Genomic DNA, 19419 nt, shown 5'->3' with positions numbered 1-19419 from the left:
TTTGCATCTAGTTTCTATTGGCGTTTTTGATTTTCTGTGCCATTAAATTAGTTAACTATTATGAAGAAGCAATATGCTAACGCGGATCTGCGCAGACTTTGGACGCCACGACTTTCCCGGTCAAGGTTGCATAGCAATAGCAATGTTTAATAGTGTTTCTTCACCGAAAATGAGTTCAGTGGCACCGTCTACGGAGGTGCCACCAACGCTGCTGGTTCATGTGTGAAATCTTCATGTTTGATAGGTTGTTAAAGGTCCAATGACAGGCCACCAGGTGTGAGTGTGACTAGCCATTACAAGCCGTTTTGAAATTCTGGCTCTTATGCCATCACAAGGTGGACATGCCAACTTGTGATGTCATAAGAGCCAGATTCTCACACCTGGTGGCATGTCATGGGACCTTTAAGAAATTCTGAAGATGTTACTGTTGTAATGGTGTCATCCAGATTCCTCAGACACCAGCCTTCCGAGTTGCAATTGTGACGTCTTTTCCGGTCTCGAGCACTTATAACGTTCCCGTTCGACTTTGTGATTGTGTCATGAAGTTGGCTAGTCCTTGTTTATTGAAAGCTACATTAGCCTCTTTAGCAAACCAGCTTGAAAACAAACAACACAACTTTACAATGTATTGCACGCACAGCGACCCGCAAGTAAGCTGGGAGATTTCCCGACACGGAAAGATGGTGTCCGAGGAATCTGAAACACACCATGATCAAGGTCATCAAAATAAAACTAATGAGAACACATAAGACACTAACTTGAATCTGATTCCTCCATTCAATTAATTAACTTGAATCTGATTCCTCCATTCAATTAATTATCTGTTTTTCTTACATTTTTACATCGTGGGTCACAAAATGTCTTTAGTTTCGTTTTATATATATATTTAGTTAATTAAATTAAAAAATATCAATACTATAACTATATTTTTACTAGCTATATATATATATATATATATATATATATATATATATATATATATATATATATATTACTATCTATAAGCTTCAATCTGCAATCAATCGAATATCTCAACAATATCTCAATAGCAGCCAACAAACTCTTACCTTCGGCACCATCCCACAACAGACAACTTGTGATGTCAAGTTGTCTGTTGTGGGATTTTGTGACCCCGTGTGGTCATTTTGTGACCCACGGTTAAAGCAAAAAAGTTAAGTTGTGGAGAAAAGAGGCTGAACATCGGCAGCGATTAGGTTTTATGGACCACTGAAATCACGCATGAAATGACAAACAAGATGTGGTGGTTGCGAGCAAGGATATCTAAAGGGATTTGGACAAAGGTTAAGGAATGGAGGCATACATTTAGGAGATTTGACTACTCGTAGAGTCCCCCGGCCTTCGGAGTTGCACTCGTCATTTTCGGTCTCTGTGCACTTATAGCGTTCCCGTTGAAATTGGCTTTTCGTTGTTTATTCTTAAATACATTACCCTCTTTAGCAAAACTAGCTCGAAAAACAAACAACAACACTTTACATTTAATTGCACGCACAGTTAGGCCATGCAATGCATAAATTGGTGACCGGAATAAAGTAGCAATGTAATCAAGTGTGTAAGAGCATTTAAAATCAACATTAAAATGACCAATTTGGTACAAATACAGGGAAAATAAATCTCTTTACAGGCGCTGCCATTTTTATTGAGAGCGTCATTACTGAATTCGGTTGCCGCCTTCAAAAAGATCTGAGTTTCCGGGAGTTTCAGAGGTTCAGACTTTAAGCTAGAATGAAAGTGCTATGAACACTCTGTTGGGTTGGATATTTCGCTTAGAGTTTCGTGCGGAACTAAAGCATCCCGAGTCCTCCGAGATCATGGTTGCTCATTTCATTGATAGACTAACGTGAAATTGCAGCAAGCACTAGAGGCAAACTTAACACCCATTCTAACATTTGCAATATGATACATTATAGCTTACAATTATAAACATCACCTGATAAATTCTCGCTCATGTTCAACCATCGCAAGCAGTTCAAATTGATTCAGCAAAGAACTGCAAAAGGGTCCCTGCGGGCATCCATACTTGTGGTTGTTTTTATATCTAGTCTCAAGAACAATCTGTTTTTCGGTTTTATGTCATAGCCTACGAACTTCTGATGGGCGTTTCCTGATCACTCTTATTTCGGAAAAAGGGGAGGTTTACGTAAAACACGTAAGAGCTTCCGAAACTCCGAGCTGCTTTGAAGGCGGCATAAGGTCCGAACCTCCTTACTTCGCGGAAACTCCGAGCGTTTTGAAGGCGGCATGTGTAGTCCCTCGTGACAGCCACAACGTTCCGAGCGAGTCTGTCTGTTTGTAGTTGTTGATGTTATCTTCATCCGTTTGACCACAGGTCAGATGCTCTGTTCAGGACTATATTTCCCAGCATGCTAAGGGGCTTCAGTCAGAACCAAATCCACATCGCAGGTTATGCCGCCTTCAAAACGCTCGGAGTGTCCGGGGGTTTCGGAGGTTCGGACCTTAAGCTCGGAGGAAAGTGCTTTGAACACTCTGTTGGGTCGGAGTTTTCGCTCAGAGTTTGGTGCGAAATTAGAGTTACCAGAGTCCTTCGAGTTCACGTCACATCAATGACTGCCAATGTCATTGATATACTAAAGTGAACTTGCAGCAAGCACTAAGGGGGCGAACTTAACACCCGTTCTAATGTTTGCATCATGAACATGGATATGAACATGGACCTATTAAACAAGTTATAAAGTCTAGTCTCACGAACGATCTGTTTTTCCGGTTTTATATCATAGCCTACGCAATTCTGAGGGGCGTTTCCTGAACGCTCTTATTCCGGAAGAAGGGAAGGTTTACGTAAAGTCACCTAAGAGCTCCGAACCTCCGAGCTGTTTTGAAGGCGGCATTAAACTCATCTAGCCTCCCTGTTGGGTACAGCAGCTAGTCGTTAACTCCACTGTTTTGACAGGCTTGGTCCTGACATGTTTTAAGGTACGGTGTAGTTCTTTATCGTTGCTTTTATATGACATGTTCTGCTTTATGATGTTAATGGTAACCAGTATCACCCAAGTGCACGTCAGCAGACGGTAACATGTCACCAGCTATCTGCTAGCGTTAGCCTTTACAGCTGGTTTATTGACACGTCTTGCACATATCTTAAATCGTCACATTTAATATTGAAGTACAATGCATGAGACCGCTGGACAAACGAAAGAGACAAGTGACATGACAATGCCAAACTATGACAAATGAGCTGTTTAGATTCCACATACACACACACGCACGCACGCACGCACACACACACACACACACACACACAGGCTGGACTATCAACACATCATGCAGATGTTTATAAACGTCCTCTGTTCGCATAAGCCAGCTGTTGGACCAAGGGACACAGCTACTAGGATACAACCCATTACAAAATGAATACACCATGCCGGTGTTGTGTCGAGATCTGTTTCCCCGTCGAGATGTGTTTCCCCTAGTCCCAGATAATGACTGTCAGGATGCGTTCCCCCTGTTCTAAATGGTCAAATTGAATGATATCAGCCTGAAAATCCCAGCCCTTATCTGTTGTGGGGAAATAAGTCAGCAGTATGAATTTGAAAGATGTGTGAGCCTCCTTTCCTATGGAACAGAGGGGGAACAGTATCTGACAGTAATATTCCATGCTGTCAGGATGCGTTCCCCCTGTTCTAAATGGTCAAATTGAATGATATCAGCCTGAAAATCACAGCACTTATCTCTTGTGGGGAAATAAGTCAGCAGTATGAATTTTAAAGATGTGTGAGCCTCCTTTCCTATGGAACAGAGGGCCTTTTCGGGTAATTTCGGACGGGGGCGGGGACTAGGGGAAACACATCTCGACGGGGAAACAGATCTCGACACAACACCGGCAGAGCCCGATGCTTGAGACAGAATGAGTCCACATAGATGTCAGACCTCATGTTACGCTTATTACTTAATAATGTATCACAGAAAGACCCTGTGTACACCAATTGTTTATAGGCTATTGTTGGTGGATTAGCTACTGTGACAACAAAAGTGAGTAATGTGACTGGTTGGAGAATAAGTACGATTAGGATAGTATAAGGAGGAATCGAAGGATAATGGGGGAGTTCCGCTATATTATTCTGTTTTTACTCCGATTGTTAACGGTAGCAAAGAAGAGGGCAATGTGTTTTAATATTCACAGACCCATCAAAATCACCTTATTTGATTCCTGACTTGTTTCCAAATGAAGCATATTGCAGTCATTCAGCAGCCATGAGCAGAAGGTCAGTGTGCTTCAGAGATGAAGTCCCCCTTCTTTTCCTCCCTCAGCTGAGCCACGAGATCTGCTGCGATGTCGGGGTCCCAGTGGGAGCTGCCCCCGGAGCTGTGCTGTCGGCCCATGGCCTTCGTGGCGCTGACCGGCTTGGACGTGACCTACAACGCCGTGCACCGCGCCATCTGGGACGCCTTCTGTGCCAACCGCCGCGCCGACCGGGTGCCCATCTCCTTCAAGGTCCTCGCCGGGGACCACGAGTACCCCAAGTGTCGCACCAAGGTAGGCAGGACCGTTCTGCTGCCGCACTAAGAGTCTGTCTTCTGATTTAGATAGAATAGAGGCGTGTCAGGGGCTGATAACTTATCCACCATATTCACAGAAAGAGTAGGGAGAGCAGAATGTGTATTGGGTATATATAACCGATGCAATGCATCAACAGTTCAAGTAGATTTGTTTTATTGAGATTAATTAATAAAAAAATGGAAGCAGACAGTACACCGTGCAAAATATGTGTAAAAATAAATAGCCAGAATTCTAAAAGGGACCCTATTTTAACACTAGGTATGATTGTGATTAGGTATTTCCTGCGACTTTGTAATCTTCCCTGCCCTGTGGCATAGTGACGTCACAAGTGGGAGTGTCCAGCCAGACCATGCATTGGACTATTAGCAACTGATAGGCGTATTTATCTATCATACGTCAATGTGGACACACCCACCTGTGATGTCACTATGTCACAGGGGAGGTAAGATTTGAAACGGCTCGTATTGGCTGAGCACACTCCCCCCTGGTGGTGAAATAAGTGCTCTTTAAAAAGACATGGCATTGTTTGGTTACGTTTCTTTCTCGTGTGGTTCTCCGTCTCTCTCTCTCTAATCTCTCTCGCGCCCTCACGCGTCTTCCTGCGCTCCAGAGAACCTCTTATGAGTGGTACATCCCCAAAGGCATCCTGAAGACGGGCTGGATGAACAAGCACCTGAACCTGGTGCCCGCCCTGGTGGTCCTGTTCTACGAGCTGGACTGGGACGATCCGCAGTGGAAGGAGAAGCAGTCAGAGTGTGCCACTAAAGTAGAGATAGTCAGGTGTGTGTCTCCACTGCATCTCTCTGTCTCCACTTGGGGTTTTTACCTTCTAATTGTAGTAAAATAACAATCGAACACTTTGTAATGCATTGACTGGTATTGGAGAAGGATAAGAAGAATTTCTCCATTTTATCCGACCCATTTCTTGATGTAACCGGACAGATTTCTAACAAATTTTACAATTTCTCTAGGACCAGTCTACAAGGAAGGAACACGAAAGTTGCAGTCGTTCTGATCCAGAAGAAAACCCCTTTGCCCCCTGGTAAGGGCAGCCATCCAAGGAGTGACTTTTTGTTGGTATCTTGGTCATCTTAAAGCCAGATGAATTTAAGCCCCTGCCCTCCAATTACTCCGTACACCTGTTACATACATTTTGTTGTTCGATATAATATTGTACTATGTCATCTTTTACACAGCATTACTTTGTTTCCACTATATACACATTTGAAGAGGTAACACGGCTTTGGGATCAACTTTATGATGGAAATGTATGTCCTATTATAAGTTCTTTGTTTGTTTTTCCCAGGAGAGGACTTGGTAGCATCCGAGAGGGCATCGTCTCTTTGTAACGCCTGTGACCTGTCTGGAAAGAGCCTGTTTGTCCTGCCTCACACAGACCACCTGGTGGGATACATAATCAGGTACCCTCTATCGTTTCACCACTGAAGAACCATCTATCTCCTCTTTGGCAAGAAACAACAGAACAAGATTAGAACAGCAATAGATGTCTTGAATATGATGTTATGGAGACCTTGAAATCTCAATACATTTGACAAAAAATATATTTGGAGTCTAGTACCAATGTTTTCCTACTAAATCAGATTTTTTACATATTGGCATATATCTGTTCAACCAAATATCACGATTTCCTAAAGCACGTCTGCCCTTTGGTGGTCAGGTTGGAGAACGCCTTCTACGAACACGCACAGACGTACTACTACACAGAGATCCGCAGAGTCAAGTCCCACAAGGAGTTCCTGAACAAGACCACACACCAGGTTGGGCTCCAGAGATTAGGGGCCTCTCAAGTATACATGCTCTAAAGTTGTGTTTCTTAAGGGGCTCTGGGCACGGTTCAAGAGCACCTTTTAGAATACCTTGGGTTGGCTCATTTCTGACCATTCAGGAAAACTCTTTCCGGAACAGTTTGGGGATTCCATGTTTCCTGTCAATCCCAGGTGTGTGAAATGCAACTTTCGCATAGGTGCAATTTTTATAGGTGAAGAAATGTTGGGAAGGAGGAGCAAATAGAGAGAAGACGTCTTTTTGGTTGTTCGTTTCAAAACTCTTTCAAAGTTCTATTCTGCTTTTCCCTTTTCTCTCTCTCTTTCTTTCTTTACAACTCAACTCTTGCCTTCAGCACCTTTTAAGTGTCAGGGGAACCCATGTTTTTATTTCTCAATAGAACGGACCACAGTTCTTCACTAATATTGGGTTAAAATGTACGTTTCTTCTCCATTCCTTTTTGCATAGCTGCTGTTTGTCAGACACCAGTTCAAGATCGCCTTCTTCAGCGAACTCAAACAGGACACCCAGAATGCACTCAAGTAAGTCCTAAACAAACCGTCCACAACATTTTTGTCAGTTGTGGGACGGTGCCGAAGGAAAAATTTGGCTCAAATTGAACCACTCTGCTAATTGGCACATGCTAATTAGTGATGTGTTTCTGCGTATGTTTGTGTGTAGATACTACAGGACAGCCTACAGCCTGGTCCATGAGCTCCGAGCCCACGAGACGAACATGTTGGAAATCAAAACAATGGCTGGATTTATCAACTACAAGGTATAACCCCGATCAGCTTTGTTCAATCTCACCGTACCACCGTACCAGCTGCATTGAACATACACCGCTGTTCCCTGCAGATCTGTCGACTGTGCTTCCAGCACAACACCCCACTGGACGCCATCGCCCAGTTCAGGAAGCACATCGACCTGTGCAAGAAGAAGATAGGCAGCGCTGACCTCGCCTTCGAGCACACCGCCTGGATGTCCAAACAGTGAGCCCCTCGTCTATCCTCTCGTTTACATGTCTAATGTGGGAGTCCGCATTGACGAGAAAAACGAAAACTGGAGTTAGGAAGACTTTTAATTTATTTCATTTTATGATGTAGAGGGATAGTGTATTTAACGTAGTCCAAATCATAAACCAAATCTAACTCTTTCTGATTTATTTTTTCTCATTGCATCTTTGTTCCCCTCCCCGGTGTGTCTGCGTAGGTTCCAGTCCTTTGGGGAGCTGTTTGACGAGGCCATCAAGCTGGGCCTGACAGCCATCCAGACCCAGAACCCCGGCTTCTATTACCAGCAGGCCGCCTGCTACAGCCAGGACCGCAAGCTCACTGCTCAGCAGCTGTGTCAGGTACCACCGGCCTCCTGCTGCGGCTGCCAGTCTACCACTACGACGCCTGATAACAATAGAAGTGCATTTATTTTAGGTTTTCCGAGCCGTCTCAAAGCCTTTGGTACCAATACGTTTCCACAAATTATTCTTTCAACAGAAATATTATTTGAGAGGCCCATTCAGATTATGGTATGGAACTAATGCTAAAATGTACAATGATGAGGTTAAAATAAAAATCAAGAAAGAAAGAAATAAAGAACGAAGATCTTTGGACTAAGAGACAAAGGGAAAAGGGCCTTTTCTAGTTTATTTGATTTGCTTCCTTACTTGCTTCGACTTTGTCTCAGTGTCAATTAGCATGGTGTGTTTATGTGGTGGCCTCTGGTTGATTGATCTGCTGGTTGGTTGGCAGGCTGGGGCCGTCTGTCCCATCCCCGACCCCCTGGACACGCCCACAGGGGGGCTGGACTTCTACGGCCAGAGAGCCTGGAGACAAGGACACCAGAGTAAAGACACACACACACACACACACACACACACACACACACACACACACACACACACACACACACACACACACACACACACACACACACACACACACACACACACACACACACACACACACACACACACGCTGGCATCCAAGCTAATATGTTAGATTGAAACACATTGGAAAGGTGATGCCAGATCCACGTTGAACATAGCATTGTTTGGGTTATTTGGCAAAGCTTTTTTATTACTTTGAAAGAGTACGGACGAAAAAACGATACTATTAACGTTATTAGCAATATTCTATGTTTACCACCTGCTCCAGTATATTGTTTAGATAAGGCCTCAAAAAAGAATTGTTCGGTTACGGTTTCCGACAGACCCTGACAATTTATATGCGACACAAATTATTTTATGATCTTGAAAAAAATAAAAATAGTTTGGATGCAAACTATAATTACGTTTTTGTACAGCACCTCTTCATTCTGTACAACGATGAGCGCATTCTCTTGTTTTTAAATGAAAACAACCTACCTATCATTCGCTGCCGCTGGAAAATAAATAAATAAATATTAATAATAATTCCCTACCTACCTACCTACCTACCCATGACCTCAACTGACAACCAACAGGAACCAAACTTTTTTTTTTTTAGGCCTAAGTTGATTGCTTTTCAGTTGCTTTCTTGTAGCAGCTAAGAGAGATGGCCAGTGTGGAGCTGCTGCAGCATTGTGTTGCACTGGGGTGTTGAGACCCTAGTTGGTGGTGTGTAACTTCTGCTGTTATTGGTTCCCTGCGTCCCCAGGCATCGATCCACCGGACCCAGAGAAAGAGAGGACGGGAATACTGGCCCTTCAGATCAAAGAGAGAGACGTCCCACATTCAGTATGTCTGTGTGCTGCACACATGCATGCACAAAAGCACACACAATTACACATAAAAAAAAAAAGTACATTTTGGACCACAGACAATGAATAATGAGTACTAACTGACAGAAATACATTTGGCCGGATTCTTCCCTCTCAAAATGCAGTGCCTGTAACTCACCAGGATTTCTGGTACTGGTCTGTATATATCTACAGGAACCTGAAGCACTCTTCAGCCTCTTGGATCATACAGAGAGCGATAACCTTTCAACCTAACCCGGATGCACACTCTGCTCTCCCTGTGTTTGTCTGTCAGCATGTCTGGCTGTGTGTCTGTGCGTCTGTCTCTAACACTGCGTCTTTTTCCCCGCAGGAGTTGATCATTGCGCTCCTCAGCAACGCCGTGGCCCAGTTTAAGAAGTACAAGTGTCCCCGGATGAAGAGCCACCTCAGTGAGTAGGGGCCCTCGGCTGGCCACTTCTTCAGACCCCAAGGACCGCGGGGCCTCAGTCAGGACCCTTACCTTTTGACTGACCCACTCTCCCATAGACTATGGTTGTTTTCCATCTCAAACATGTAAATGGCCTCTATTGTCGCCTGACTATATGGGGCAAGTAGCAGGCACGATTATATAACGATTCTACAACAACAACAGCAACTCTTTTCACGAGTGAACCCTTAGTCACTTGAAACCCACCAGGGGGGTAAAGTAACTTATTACAACTACTCAAGTTACTGTAATCCAGGCTTTTTCATGTCATTTACATGATCTTCACTCTGTTTTTTTAGTGGTCCAAATGGGGGAGGAGTACTACCATGCTAAAGACTACACCAAAGCCCTCAAGTAAGTCTGCACACAGAACCACCCCGATCCACCGAGCAAGTCTCTTACAGACATGTTACACCCAAGTTATTACATGCCAAAAAAATGAGCGTATATTCACTCATGACATGTACGATTTATTGCGTGTCATTTTGTGTGTGTGCATCGAAAGTGTCAATTTCAGGCGTCAATAAAGTGTGTGTGTGTGTGTGTGTGTGTGCGTCCCAGGCTCCTGGACTACGTGATGTGTGACTACCGTACCGAGCGCTGGTGGGCCCTGCTGACGGCCATCTTGAGCACGGCTCTGCGCTGCTCCTATCTGATGGCCAACGTCAAGGACTACATGACCTACTGCATGGAGCTGCTGGGCAGAGGTGCACCCCCTGCACACGCACGTACACACATGTTTACACACGCACACACCAGTACACACAAACGGCAGTGGTACACGTGTATACACACACACACGCTTGCGCGCGCGGTGGAGGTACACGTACGCGCACACACACACACACACACACAGACACACACACGTGCCCCAGAGGTACACGTACACACACACATACGCGCGTGCCGGAGGTAAACACATGGCAGAGGGACAAACACACGCACAAGCAAACACAAGGCAGAGGTACACACACACACACGCCAGAGGTACACGTACACACACCACACACCACACACACACACACACACACACACACACACACACACACACACACACACACACACACACACACACACACACACACACACACACACACACACACAATGAGTTGACTACGGTATTGTGTTCGACGTTTTGAACCCCATTCTGGTCAAACATGAACCATAGGGATGTGAGCTGAACATCCTGTCGTCTAGACCATCCTGCCCTCGTACACAGGGTTCTAGATAAATACAGCACGCATACGCATTCAACCATCCAGATCGTTACCTCCACACAGGGTAAGTGATACTCGTGTCTTCGTCTCTCCAGCCTCCACCTTGAAGGAGGAGCAGAAGTCCCGGATAGAGAAGAACCTCCTCAAAGTCCTGAAGGTACACGTAGATGGAACGCGCCCCCTACCCGCAACACACTTTAAACTCTGACTCCATGGAGTCCTCAAAGAGTCTCTCACTGCTGGGAACGTGTGTAGAACTAGTGGCTGAGACCCGGTGGTGGTAGATAAGGAAACACAGGAAGATAGGCCGGGGTTATAGCGAAGATGGAGGCGTTCCTTGTGTGTCATTACTAACGCGACCCCCCCTTGCTGCCCCAGAACGAGGTCCCGGACGCCGAGCCGGACTGTGAGCCCAGCGGGTCCAGTGCCGCCGCCGCGCTCTGGAAGGACCGCATGGCGCTGTCGGGCTCCAACGAGTTCAGCATCGAGGTGCAGGACTACGTCCCCTTCAGTGAGTCACACATCGGGACGGCCCCCAGGGACGGGGGCCAGCCGGGACGGACTCCTGAGGGCCCACATGTCGATGCTTTGGTTGTGGGGACATTGAGATCCGATGTTACAATGGGTTTGAGTTGTAGACGGTCTGATGCTATTTCTTAAGTGGATCAGGCCCAACAGAACAGAAAGAGTTCTGATCTGAGTTGATTACAGCTAATCCACTATAGCGCCCTCTGCAGGTCGGTAGAAGCTGCCTTTATGTTGACATCCAGGCTTGAAGACTAGATAAGAGAAATAATACAATTGTGATACTTGCATGTATTAAATAAATTAAATCCTCCCCCATTATTCTCTCCACAAAAAGTATTCAATTGGATAAAAAATGATCTTCAGTTTCTGCTCGTTCGTCATATAACTGAGACAAACGCCCCCCTCTCCGTCTGACGCCTCAGTCCAGTGTAAGGCGCGCTTCCTGGCTCCCAGCTTCCATGTGGACCAACCGATCCAGCTCCAGGTCTTCCTCCGGGCTGACTGTCCCCATCCCATCAGCTTCAACAAGCTGTCCGTCAGCCTCAGTAACCAGGTACACGTGCACAGAGGCACGCGAATGCACTCACACACGCGCAAACAATACTTTTAAAAAAATCGTCTAAATTATTCTTTATGCTCTAGTGGTGATGAAGTCCTGCTGTCCGCACCGTGCTCAGGTTTAACACGTCGTTCTAATCTGTGGTAATCTGTGGGTGCAGTGCTACAACCAGTGGTGTGTGGTCGAGGCGTCAGGCCAGGATACAATGCTCCTCACCCCTGGGGAGACCAGCTGCTTCAGCTTCAACTTCGTAGCCAAGACCCAAGACGTGGGCAAGAAGATCGAGGTGAGGCCCGGAGCGAGAAGCACGAGGGGGCCGGCTGTCGGGTGGGAGGGGTCGAAGGTCGCCTGTCAGTCAAGCCAGCGGGTCTCAAAGCTACGAGCACCAATACAACTGCTGTAAAACAATGTCAGGAAACCAAAGGCCCAGAGAAATGTATCATTGTTTTTTTACATTAATCACACCTCACATTATTAAATCGTTTTAGGCACTGCTATGACTGGGTTGAAGATTTCAACGTCAGTGTGACGTAGGGCTGCTCGATCATGGGAAAATCATGATCACGATTATTTTGAAATATTGAAATCACGATTATTCAAACGATTATTTTTGAGTTTGAAAACATGTATTTATTCAGCATGTCTCTCAGATTTTTCTTTTGTAACTGAGAACTTTAAAATTTCGCCATTAAGTAATATAAAAAAGAAAAGTACACAAAATGTTCGGAAAGAAAATGTTCCAAACTAAAATGATATTCAGATATCGAAAAACTAGATTATGTTAACTTTGTGAAAGTTTGACGCTAAAATCGGAATCGTGATAAAAAATGGATTAATTGCCCAGCCATAATGTGACGTTGAACCGGGGGACCAGTCGGGGGCCCCTTACGCCGGGATTCCACCGGGCGCGTTACGGCCACGACTTCTGCCCTGCGTGCATTTCCACCGGGCGCGTTACGGCAGCGCAGCATTGCCTTGCGAGCCAGCCGTATTCACACGAGATCAGAAGATCACACGATAATCCTAAACCTAATGTACTCACCTTCGACTCCCAAAACTACTGCAATTAAATGCAACGCTTTGTCCTTCCGGCCATTGTCCCTATAAAAAGGATGATTTGGTGCATAAATGACTTCATGTTGCTGAACTCGTCGTCCATGTTGCCGACCCTCTGAGCCCCTTTGATTGATTGACTGCTGACCTGGTGCCACCCGGTCATGACGTAATAATGTTGATGTGAAGTTGTGATAGGCTACATTTTATTTTATTTTGAAAATTGACCGAATGCTCTATGGCTTTTACTTGTTCACTTCCTGCCCTGCTCGATCTGCTCTGTTGAAATCGACGCGGTTCAGCAACGGCTCGCGTCAAAAATAGAAGTGCTACGGAATGATAGCACTGCAGCGCGGCGAGCCGCTCCTGGGACGTTGCTGAGACGTTCCGCAGCCGCGCCCGGTGGAAATGGTCTCATTGATTAGAGTGGAACCTATCTGCTGCGGTGACCGCGGCCAAGACGTGCCGCAGCCGTTCCACGGTCGTAACGCGTCCGGTGGAATCGGGCTGTTATTGTTTGCACCCTGTGTTGGAGCTTTGTGTGTGTGTGTGTGTGTGTGTGTGTGTGTGTGTGTGTGTGTGTGTGTGTGTGTGTGTGTGTGTGTGTGTGTGTGTGTGTGTGTGTGTGTGTGTGTGTGTGTGTGTGTGTGTGTAGATGACGGGAATAGAGCTGATGCTGGGCAGCGGCCGCTGGGTGTTCCTCAGCTGGAGGGGGGCGGGGGGCGACGCCGCCTCCGCCCACGAGGCCCTGCAGGCCAGCCGCTCGGCCCGACCCCGGGGCCCCGGGGCGGGGGCCCGGCCGGAGGGGGCCTGGGACGCCCTGACCATACAGCACAGCACCATGTGAGACTCAGTCACACACACACACACACACACACACACACACACACCCACATAAGCCAACGCCAACACACACACACACACACACACATAAGCCAACGCCAACACACACACACACACACACACATAAGCCAATGCCAACACACACACACACACACACACACACACACACACACACACATAAGCCAACACAAGCACACTCACTCACCAAACTCACTCAGTCTCTCTCACACGCACGCAGACGCACACACACACAAGCACACACACACGCGCACGTATTTTGATTCTTCAAGTTACAGCGATATCTGTCTCTGTTGCTCTTGTTGTTTAGGATCATCTCCAGAGTTCCCAAGATCTCCGTCCAGCTTAGCCACCAGCCCCCGGCCCTGAACAACGAGATGTACTGCATCACCCTCAGCATCCAATCACAGGAGGAGGGCGTGGCCAGGGAGGTGCGGCTCACCGCCGGCCTCAAGCCCGGTATGGACCTGGCTGGAATGGTTCATGGTGTTGAGTTGAATCACTTTAATGACATCATGAGGCATAATGTCTAGGGCAGCGTCTCAAAATGAGAGGTTTGTGCACGGTTACATTCTCCTTCGTCCTGTCTTCTTCCTCTCAGGTCAGGATGCCAACCTCAGCCAGGCCACCCACGTGACCCTGGACCGCGGGCAGGTGTGTGACGCCAGCGACCCCGCCCTGCTCCCAGATATACCGCTCGGGGATCTGAACCCAGGCCACAAGGTGAGACCACGCATACACACACGCATACAAATACACTCACACCCTACTTGCTCTGTTTAATCTGAATAATGCGATTTAGTTTGTGGAACTACAGCTTTTCCCATATTTTGTGTGTTTTATGTGTGCCCCACGTTTCGTGTGTGTGTGTCCCCAGGTGGAGCAGCGTGTGTATGTGAGGTGTGTGTCGACAGGGCCCAGGGTCTTCCTGTTCCATGTGGCCTACAGCATCAACACCAGTGTGGACGGACAGGAGATCGACTGCAACTGTCACAAGGTGAGAGGTCAGGAGCACAGCGGCAGGCTCCTCCCCCCAACACACCTGGTGCAGGCTCCTCCCACCCAATACACCAGGTTCAGGCTCCTCCCCCAACCCACCTGGTCCAGGCTCCTCCCCCCCACACACCTGGTCCAGGCTCCTCCCTCTCACCTGGTCCAGGCTCCTCCCCCAGCACACCAGGTCCAGGCTCCTCCCCCCCAGACACCTGGTCCAGGCTCCTCCCCCCACCCACCTGGTCCAGGCTCCTCCCCCCACCCAACTGGTCCAGGCTCCTCCCCCCAACACACCTGCTCCAGGCTCCTCCCCCCAAGACACCTGTTCCAGGCTCTGCCTCCATGTGCTGTTAATGTTACCACGGCAACGCTGCCATGGGTCTTCAGCCACCAGCCAATGAAATAATATTTACCCTATCTTTAATCTGTGGGTAACACTTGATGATTTAATCTTTTGCATACATTAGTGTATGTATAAGTATCAATAATGTGCTACGTTCTACGACAATATGGAAAAGGTGTTTAACACTGAAATGATGCGTGCCCCTTGACACGGGGTCAGCGTTCCCCTGCGTCGGACGGTTTGGGAGTCTGTTGGCGGTTGGAAAATGTAATGACGTTGTCGTTAGTACCGAGTGTTAATTCCTCTCTCCTCGAATTGGTGCTTTCCAGGATGAGACCATCGCCATAGAGACCGTGGAGCCCTTTGAAGTTTCCTCCAAGTTCGTGTCGACCAAGGTCTGATATTGACTCACCCCCTGTACGGTATAATGGTCTATTGACTCACATGGGTCATAGCATCTGCCATTTAAAACATAAATATACCATTCAATCGTTTTCTTCATCTGATGCTCCTTTTTAGTTTTTAAAAGCGGTGCGATATTGCAATTAAAAAGAGAAGCAGTAGGATTGAACTGTTCTCCCCTTAGTATCTCGATGACGGCCGCACGCTGCTGTGTCGGTGATGTTTCGGCCCCCCCCCCCCCCCCCCCCCCCCACAGTTGGAGCCCCTGGACCGCGTGGTGGTGGACATCCCCTTCGTGCTGATGACGGACCTTCTGTCCTCCTCCCCCTGGCCCCTGCTCCTCCACTCCTCCTCCCTCCAGCTGGTCACCATGGCGACCTGCACCCCCCACCCCCTGTCCCAGCTGGAGCAAGGTAAAGCCCGCTCCAGTGTGCTGTGAGCTTCGGTAAGAGTGTCAGGGTATTAGATGTATCGATAGATGGAGGCTTAAATAAAACCAAAGGGACACCTCAAACATTGGCTGAATCGGCGCCTAAAGGATGTTTTAACAAGACGTGTTTACGGTGCTGTAGGTAAGATCTAAGAGCTAGAATTGTGAGTGTCATTTGTAAGAGGGCCAGAGCTATCCATCCAGCTGTTTGTGAGATAAATAGTCTATGAGGTTATCTGTTATGGTTGCCTGTGTGTGAAACAAGCTCCATTTTAGACCATTCAGGGATGTTCTCTTCTCTGATTGGCACGCAGAGACTAGATCGTCCATGGCCAGATAGAAAGAGAACGTTTGGGGGGGAAGGGGCGTTCCCCAGTTCAATGTTGACATGATGCAAAAGCCACATCGCAGCAATCGTTTGTGGCCGACGGATGTTCCTCTGCCTCCCTTGTCCCTCCTCCAGTGGTTCTCCAAACGGGGGAATGTGCCAGCGAGTGTTTCTGCCTCCAGTGCCCGTCGGGCGCTGAGGCCAACGGCACCGTGGCCACGGGGCAGTACGTCATCTCGTGGAGGAGGTAGGCAGCATGCCATGCATCTACAGGCAGACATAAATGCCCGTCTGTTGTTCCCCATTATGAGAATTCAGCCATTTTGCCTTACTGTCCTTGATTGCTTTTAAAACAGAACACAATCCTTTATTATCACAGTGAATGGCCTTGTGATGGTGGGGAGATATATTAATAAACTCGCCTTGCCTACATGCTGTGCCAGTGCATATGAGGTCAGATGTATGTTATAGTATATAACCCTCTGGGTGTTTGGCTCTAAAGCTAACCTTTATGATGGGTGATAGCATGAGACGGCAGCAGGCCCCCCATGAGGTCTAGCTGGGCCTGGGCCCTCCATCAAGGAGGACTGGACCCTGATGATCTGGTACCCTTTGTTCTGCCTCAGGGAGTCTTCTAGTCTGGACACTCCTCTGGTCCACACCACCGTCCCTCTGCCACACATCCCCCTGGAGAACATCCCGCTGTACATACACGCTGGTGAGGACACTGACGCATCCTAAGAACATCACATTTAATAATAAAGGATCTGCATGAGACCGCTGGACAAACAAAAGAGACGAGTGACATCTTCTAATGCGCCGAGCAATGACGGATAACTTGTTTAGAGTCCACTGACTGACTGACTGACTGACTGACTGACTGACGCACAAACACATGTGCAGAGCTAGAACCAGATGATCAAAATGAGGAATAAATACTTGATATAGCATAAAGGAAATGCGCTGATCTTACAAAGCACGTCCTCTTACTCAAGAAAAAACAAGCTTTGTAAATCCAGGTCTACATTGGCGGTTTTATTCATTATGTCCACGCAACACGGAGATGTCCCCTCGATATGGTTTTCTATCTTCCCCACGTTGAATCCAAGACACTGACTGTATGCGTCTCAAACCCCGCCTCCCCAGAGCTGCCCTCGTTCGGCCGCGTGCGAGAGACCCTCCCCGTGCGCTACCACATCGAGAACAGGACCGCCCTCGTCCAGCAGGTGGAGATGGCCGTCGAGCCCTCAGACGCCTTCATGTTCTCCGGCCTCAAACAGGTGTGTGTGTGTGTGTGTGTGTGTGTGTGTGTGTGTGTGTGTGTGTGTGTGTGTGTGTGTGTGTGTGTGTGTGTGTGTGTGTGTGTGTGTGTGTGTGTGTGTGTGTGTGATTCAATCTTATTAAGCCATTGTGGGGTCTGTTCTACAGTGTTTTGATTCTTGAGAAAAAATTAAATGTATTATGAATCTTACGTTCAATTAAATTAATATTTTTCGGTGTGGAGGGCTAGCCTTCCCCACTGGTGAGCAGCAACCTTTTTAAAAGGGAGTGTGTGTGTGTGTCCAGGTGCGTCTCCACATCCTGCCCGGTGCAGAGCAGCAGATGCTGTATAACTACTACCCCCTGATGGCGGGCTACCAGAGCCTCCCCCAGCTCAACATCAGTCTGCCGCGCTGCCCCGCCACCGACACACACACGCTGCGCCGTTTCCTGCCCCAGCGCATCTTCGTCAAGGTGCACACACACACACACACACACACACACACACACACACACACACACACACACACACACACACACACACACACACACACACACACACACACACACACACACACACACACACACACAGTTGTTGATTTGCCTATATTATAAGCTACACAACGTACAACCATTTGCAGAACTAGGACAATAGAGTGCAGAGATGCATACAGGACAAATGGTGCACATATTGGCTGTTAAGTGAGTTGATTTAGAAACGGTCTTTAAAGTGATTCTTGGTAGAAGTTGCTCAGTCTGCTTACATTATGATCGTCTGCTCTCCAGCCCCAAGGTCGAGAGCTGGACGACGCGTCCATCGCTGCAGCCTGACGGCCTGGCACCAAGAGACACGCATTCCCTGCTCCGCGTCCAACTACAAATACAGAGGATTGATTGGAGATTACTTGTTCATTTGGCTTTTGTTAGCCACTGCTCTTGCACAGATTTTAAGTAAAGAATGGACAAGGCAGTTTTTTGTGTGTGTGTGTGTGTGTGTGTGTGTGTGTGTGTGTGTGTGTGTGTGTGTGTGTGTGTGTGTGTGTGTGTGTGTGTGTGTGTGTGTGTGTGTGTGTGTGTGTGTGTGTGTGTGTGTTATATTGTTATCGTGTTCCAGATGATTTGAGTGTGGATCTATTGGTACAATATTGATGCATCTCAAAAACGTTTATTCTCACCTATTTAGGATTAGCCATTAGTTGACAGTTTATTTAATGTGAACTAATTATCGCAGTCAACATTGCCCTGAACCAATAACCATTGAATGCTTAATGCATATATTATTAATGACATATTAATTGCATATTTGATTAACAGTAAGAACATCTGTACTATTACTTTAGTAATGCAGATGAGAAAATGTGTCTGACTACAGTATGTTCAATAAAATAATCCACTCAACGTTCAGTGTGCTGCCTTTGTGAGTCAAACACTGTTTGTTCTGACTGGTCTCTGTCCGTCAGGACTGAAGGTCAACAGATCAGGCGGGGTGGTGTCTGCCTAGAGCTGACCACACAAACATGCAAGTTTAAAGTATGAAAATATGAAACTTCTATGAAATTATTATTGTTTTAACATTTTCTGAGGACATTTCACAATTGTCCTAATGGTTTCGTTTAACCTGAGCTATGACTGATTACCTTTCTTTCAAGTATGTCCTGCATTTTCTAGCAACTATATTTAATAAAAGTGGGATTTAACTGACATTAGACATCGCAGCATTTCATTGAGTTGCATGCATCAGTGGAGGCCACAGTTTGACAAAGAACCAGTGAAGACCAGCAGCATCGATTATCTCCATCCATGGTCGAATTATATCAATGATATCTGGTCACTAGAGGTCAGAATGAACAGAACCGGGAAAACAAACAATGTATCGACTAAACTCTCCATGTGTAACCTGAGATGACATTTTGAAACCTGGGAACCTGCAGTTTAAAAT

General features: G+C 46.9%; 1 protein-coding gene across 2 annotated transcripts; it reads left to right on the top strand.

The window, feature by feature from the left end:
• The first annotated feature begins 2809 nt into the window (after window positions 1–2809).
• Window positions 2810–18884, top strand: trappc11 (trafficking protein particle complex subunit 11). 2 transcript variants are annotated; one of them, XM_030368607.1, is made up of 30 exons: window positions 2810–2952; window positions 4288–4513; window positions 5148–5317; window positions 5515–5579; window positions 5844–5958; window positions 6216–6315; window positions 6791–6864; window positions 7004–7100; window positions 7181–7314; window positions 7535–7676; window positions 8071–8164; window positions 8956–9035; window positions 9390–9468; window positions 9806–9860; window positions 10068–10213; window positions 10819–10880; window positions 11102–11234; window positions 11674–11804; window positions 11971–12096; window positions 13519–13706; window positions 14035–14183; window positions 14326–14447; window positions 14602–14721; window positions 15390–15455; window positions 15719–15875; window positions 16356–16467; window positions 16847–16938; window positions 17367–17500; window positions 17787–17954; window positions 18267–18884. In XM_030368607.1, the coding sequence occupies exons 2-30, from the start codon at window positions 4310–4312 to the stop codon at window positions 18309–18311; spliced, it is 3360 nt and encodes a 1119-aa protein (XP_030224467.1). In that variant the 5' UTR covers window positions 2810–2952; window positions 4288–4309; the 3' UTR covers window positions 18312–18884. The 2 variants fall into 2 exon arrangements, with proteins under 2 accessions (XP_030224467.1, XP_030224466.1); XM_030368606.1 differs by having other exon boundaries at window positions 5509–5579.
• Window positions 18885–19419: the final 535 nt, after the last annotated feature.

This window comes from Gadus morhua, chromosome 10 (assembly GCF_902167405.1).
Source record: "Gadus morhua chromosome 10, gadMor3.0, whole genome shotgun sequence".
Taxonomy (NCBI): domain Eukaryota; kingdom Metazoa; phylum Chordata; class Actinopteri; order Gadiformes; family Gadidae; genus Gadus; species Gadus morhua.
The sequence above is the reverse complement of the archived record's forward strand: the minus strand, read 5'-3'. Positions and strand labels throughout refer to the sequence as shown.

Bases quoted from the DNA above. Each gene is read 5' to 3' on its own strand.
- trappc11 (XM_030368606.1), top strand. From the start codon at position 4,310: ATGTCGGGGTCCCAGTGGGAGCTGCCCCCGGAGCTGTGCTGTCGGCCC. The intron at 8,165-8,955 runs GTAAAGACACAC...CTGCGTCCCCAG, and splicing joins CTGGAGACAAGGACACCAGA to GCATCGATCCACCGGACCCA. The intron at 11,235-11,673 runs GTGAGTCACACA...CTGACGCCTCAG, and splicing joins GCAGGACTACGTCCCCTTCA to TCCAGTGTAAGGCGCGCTTC.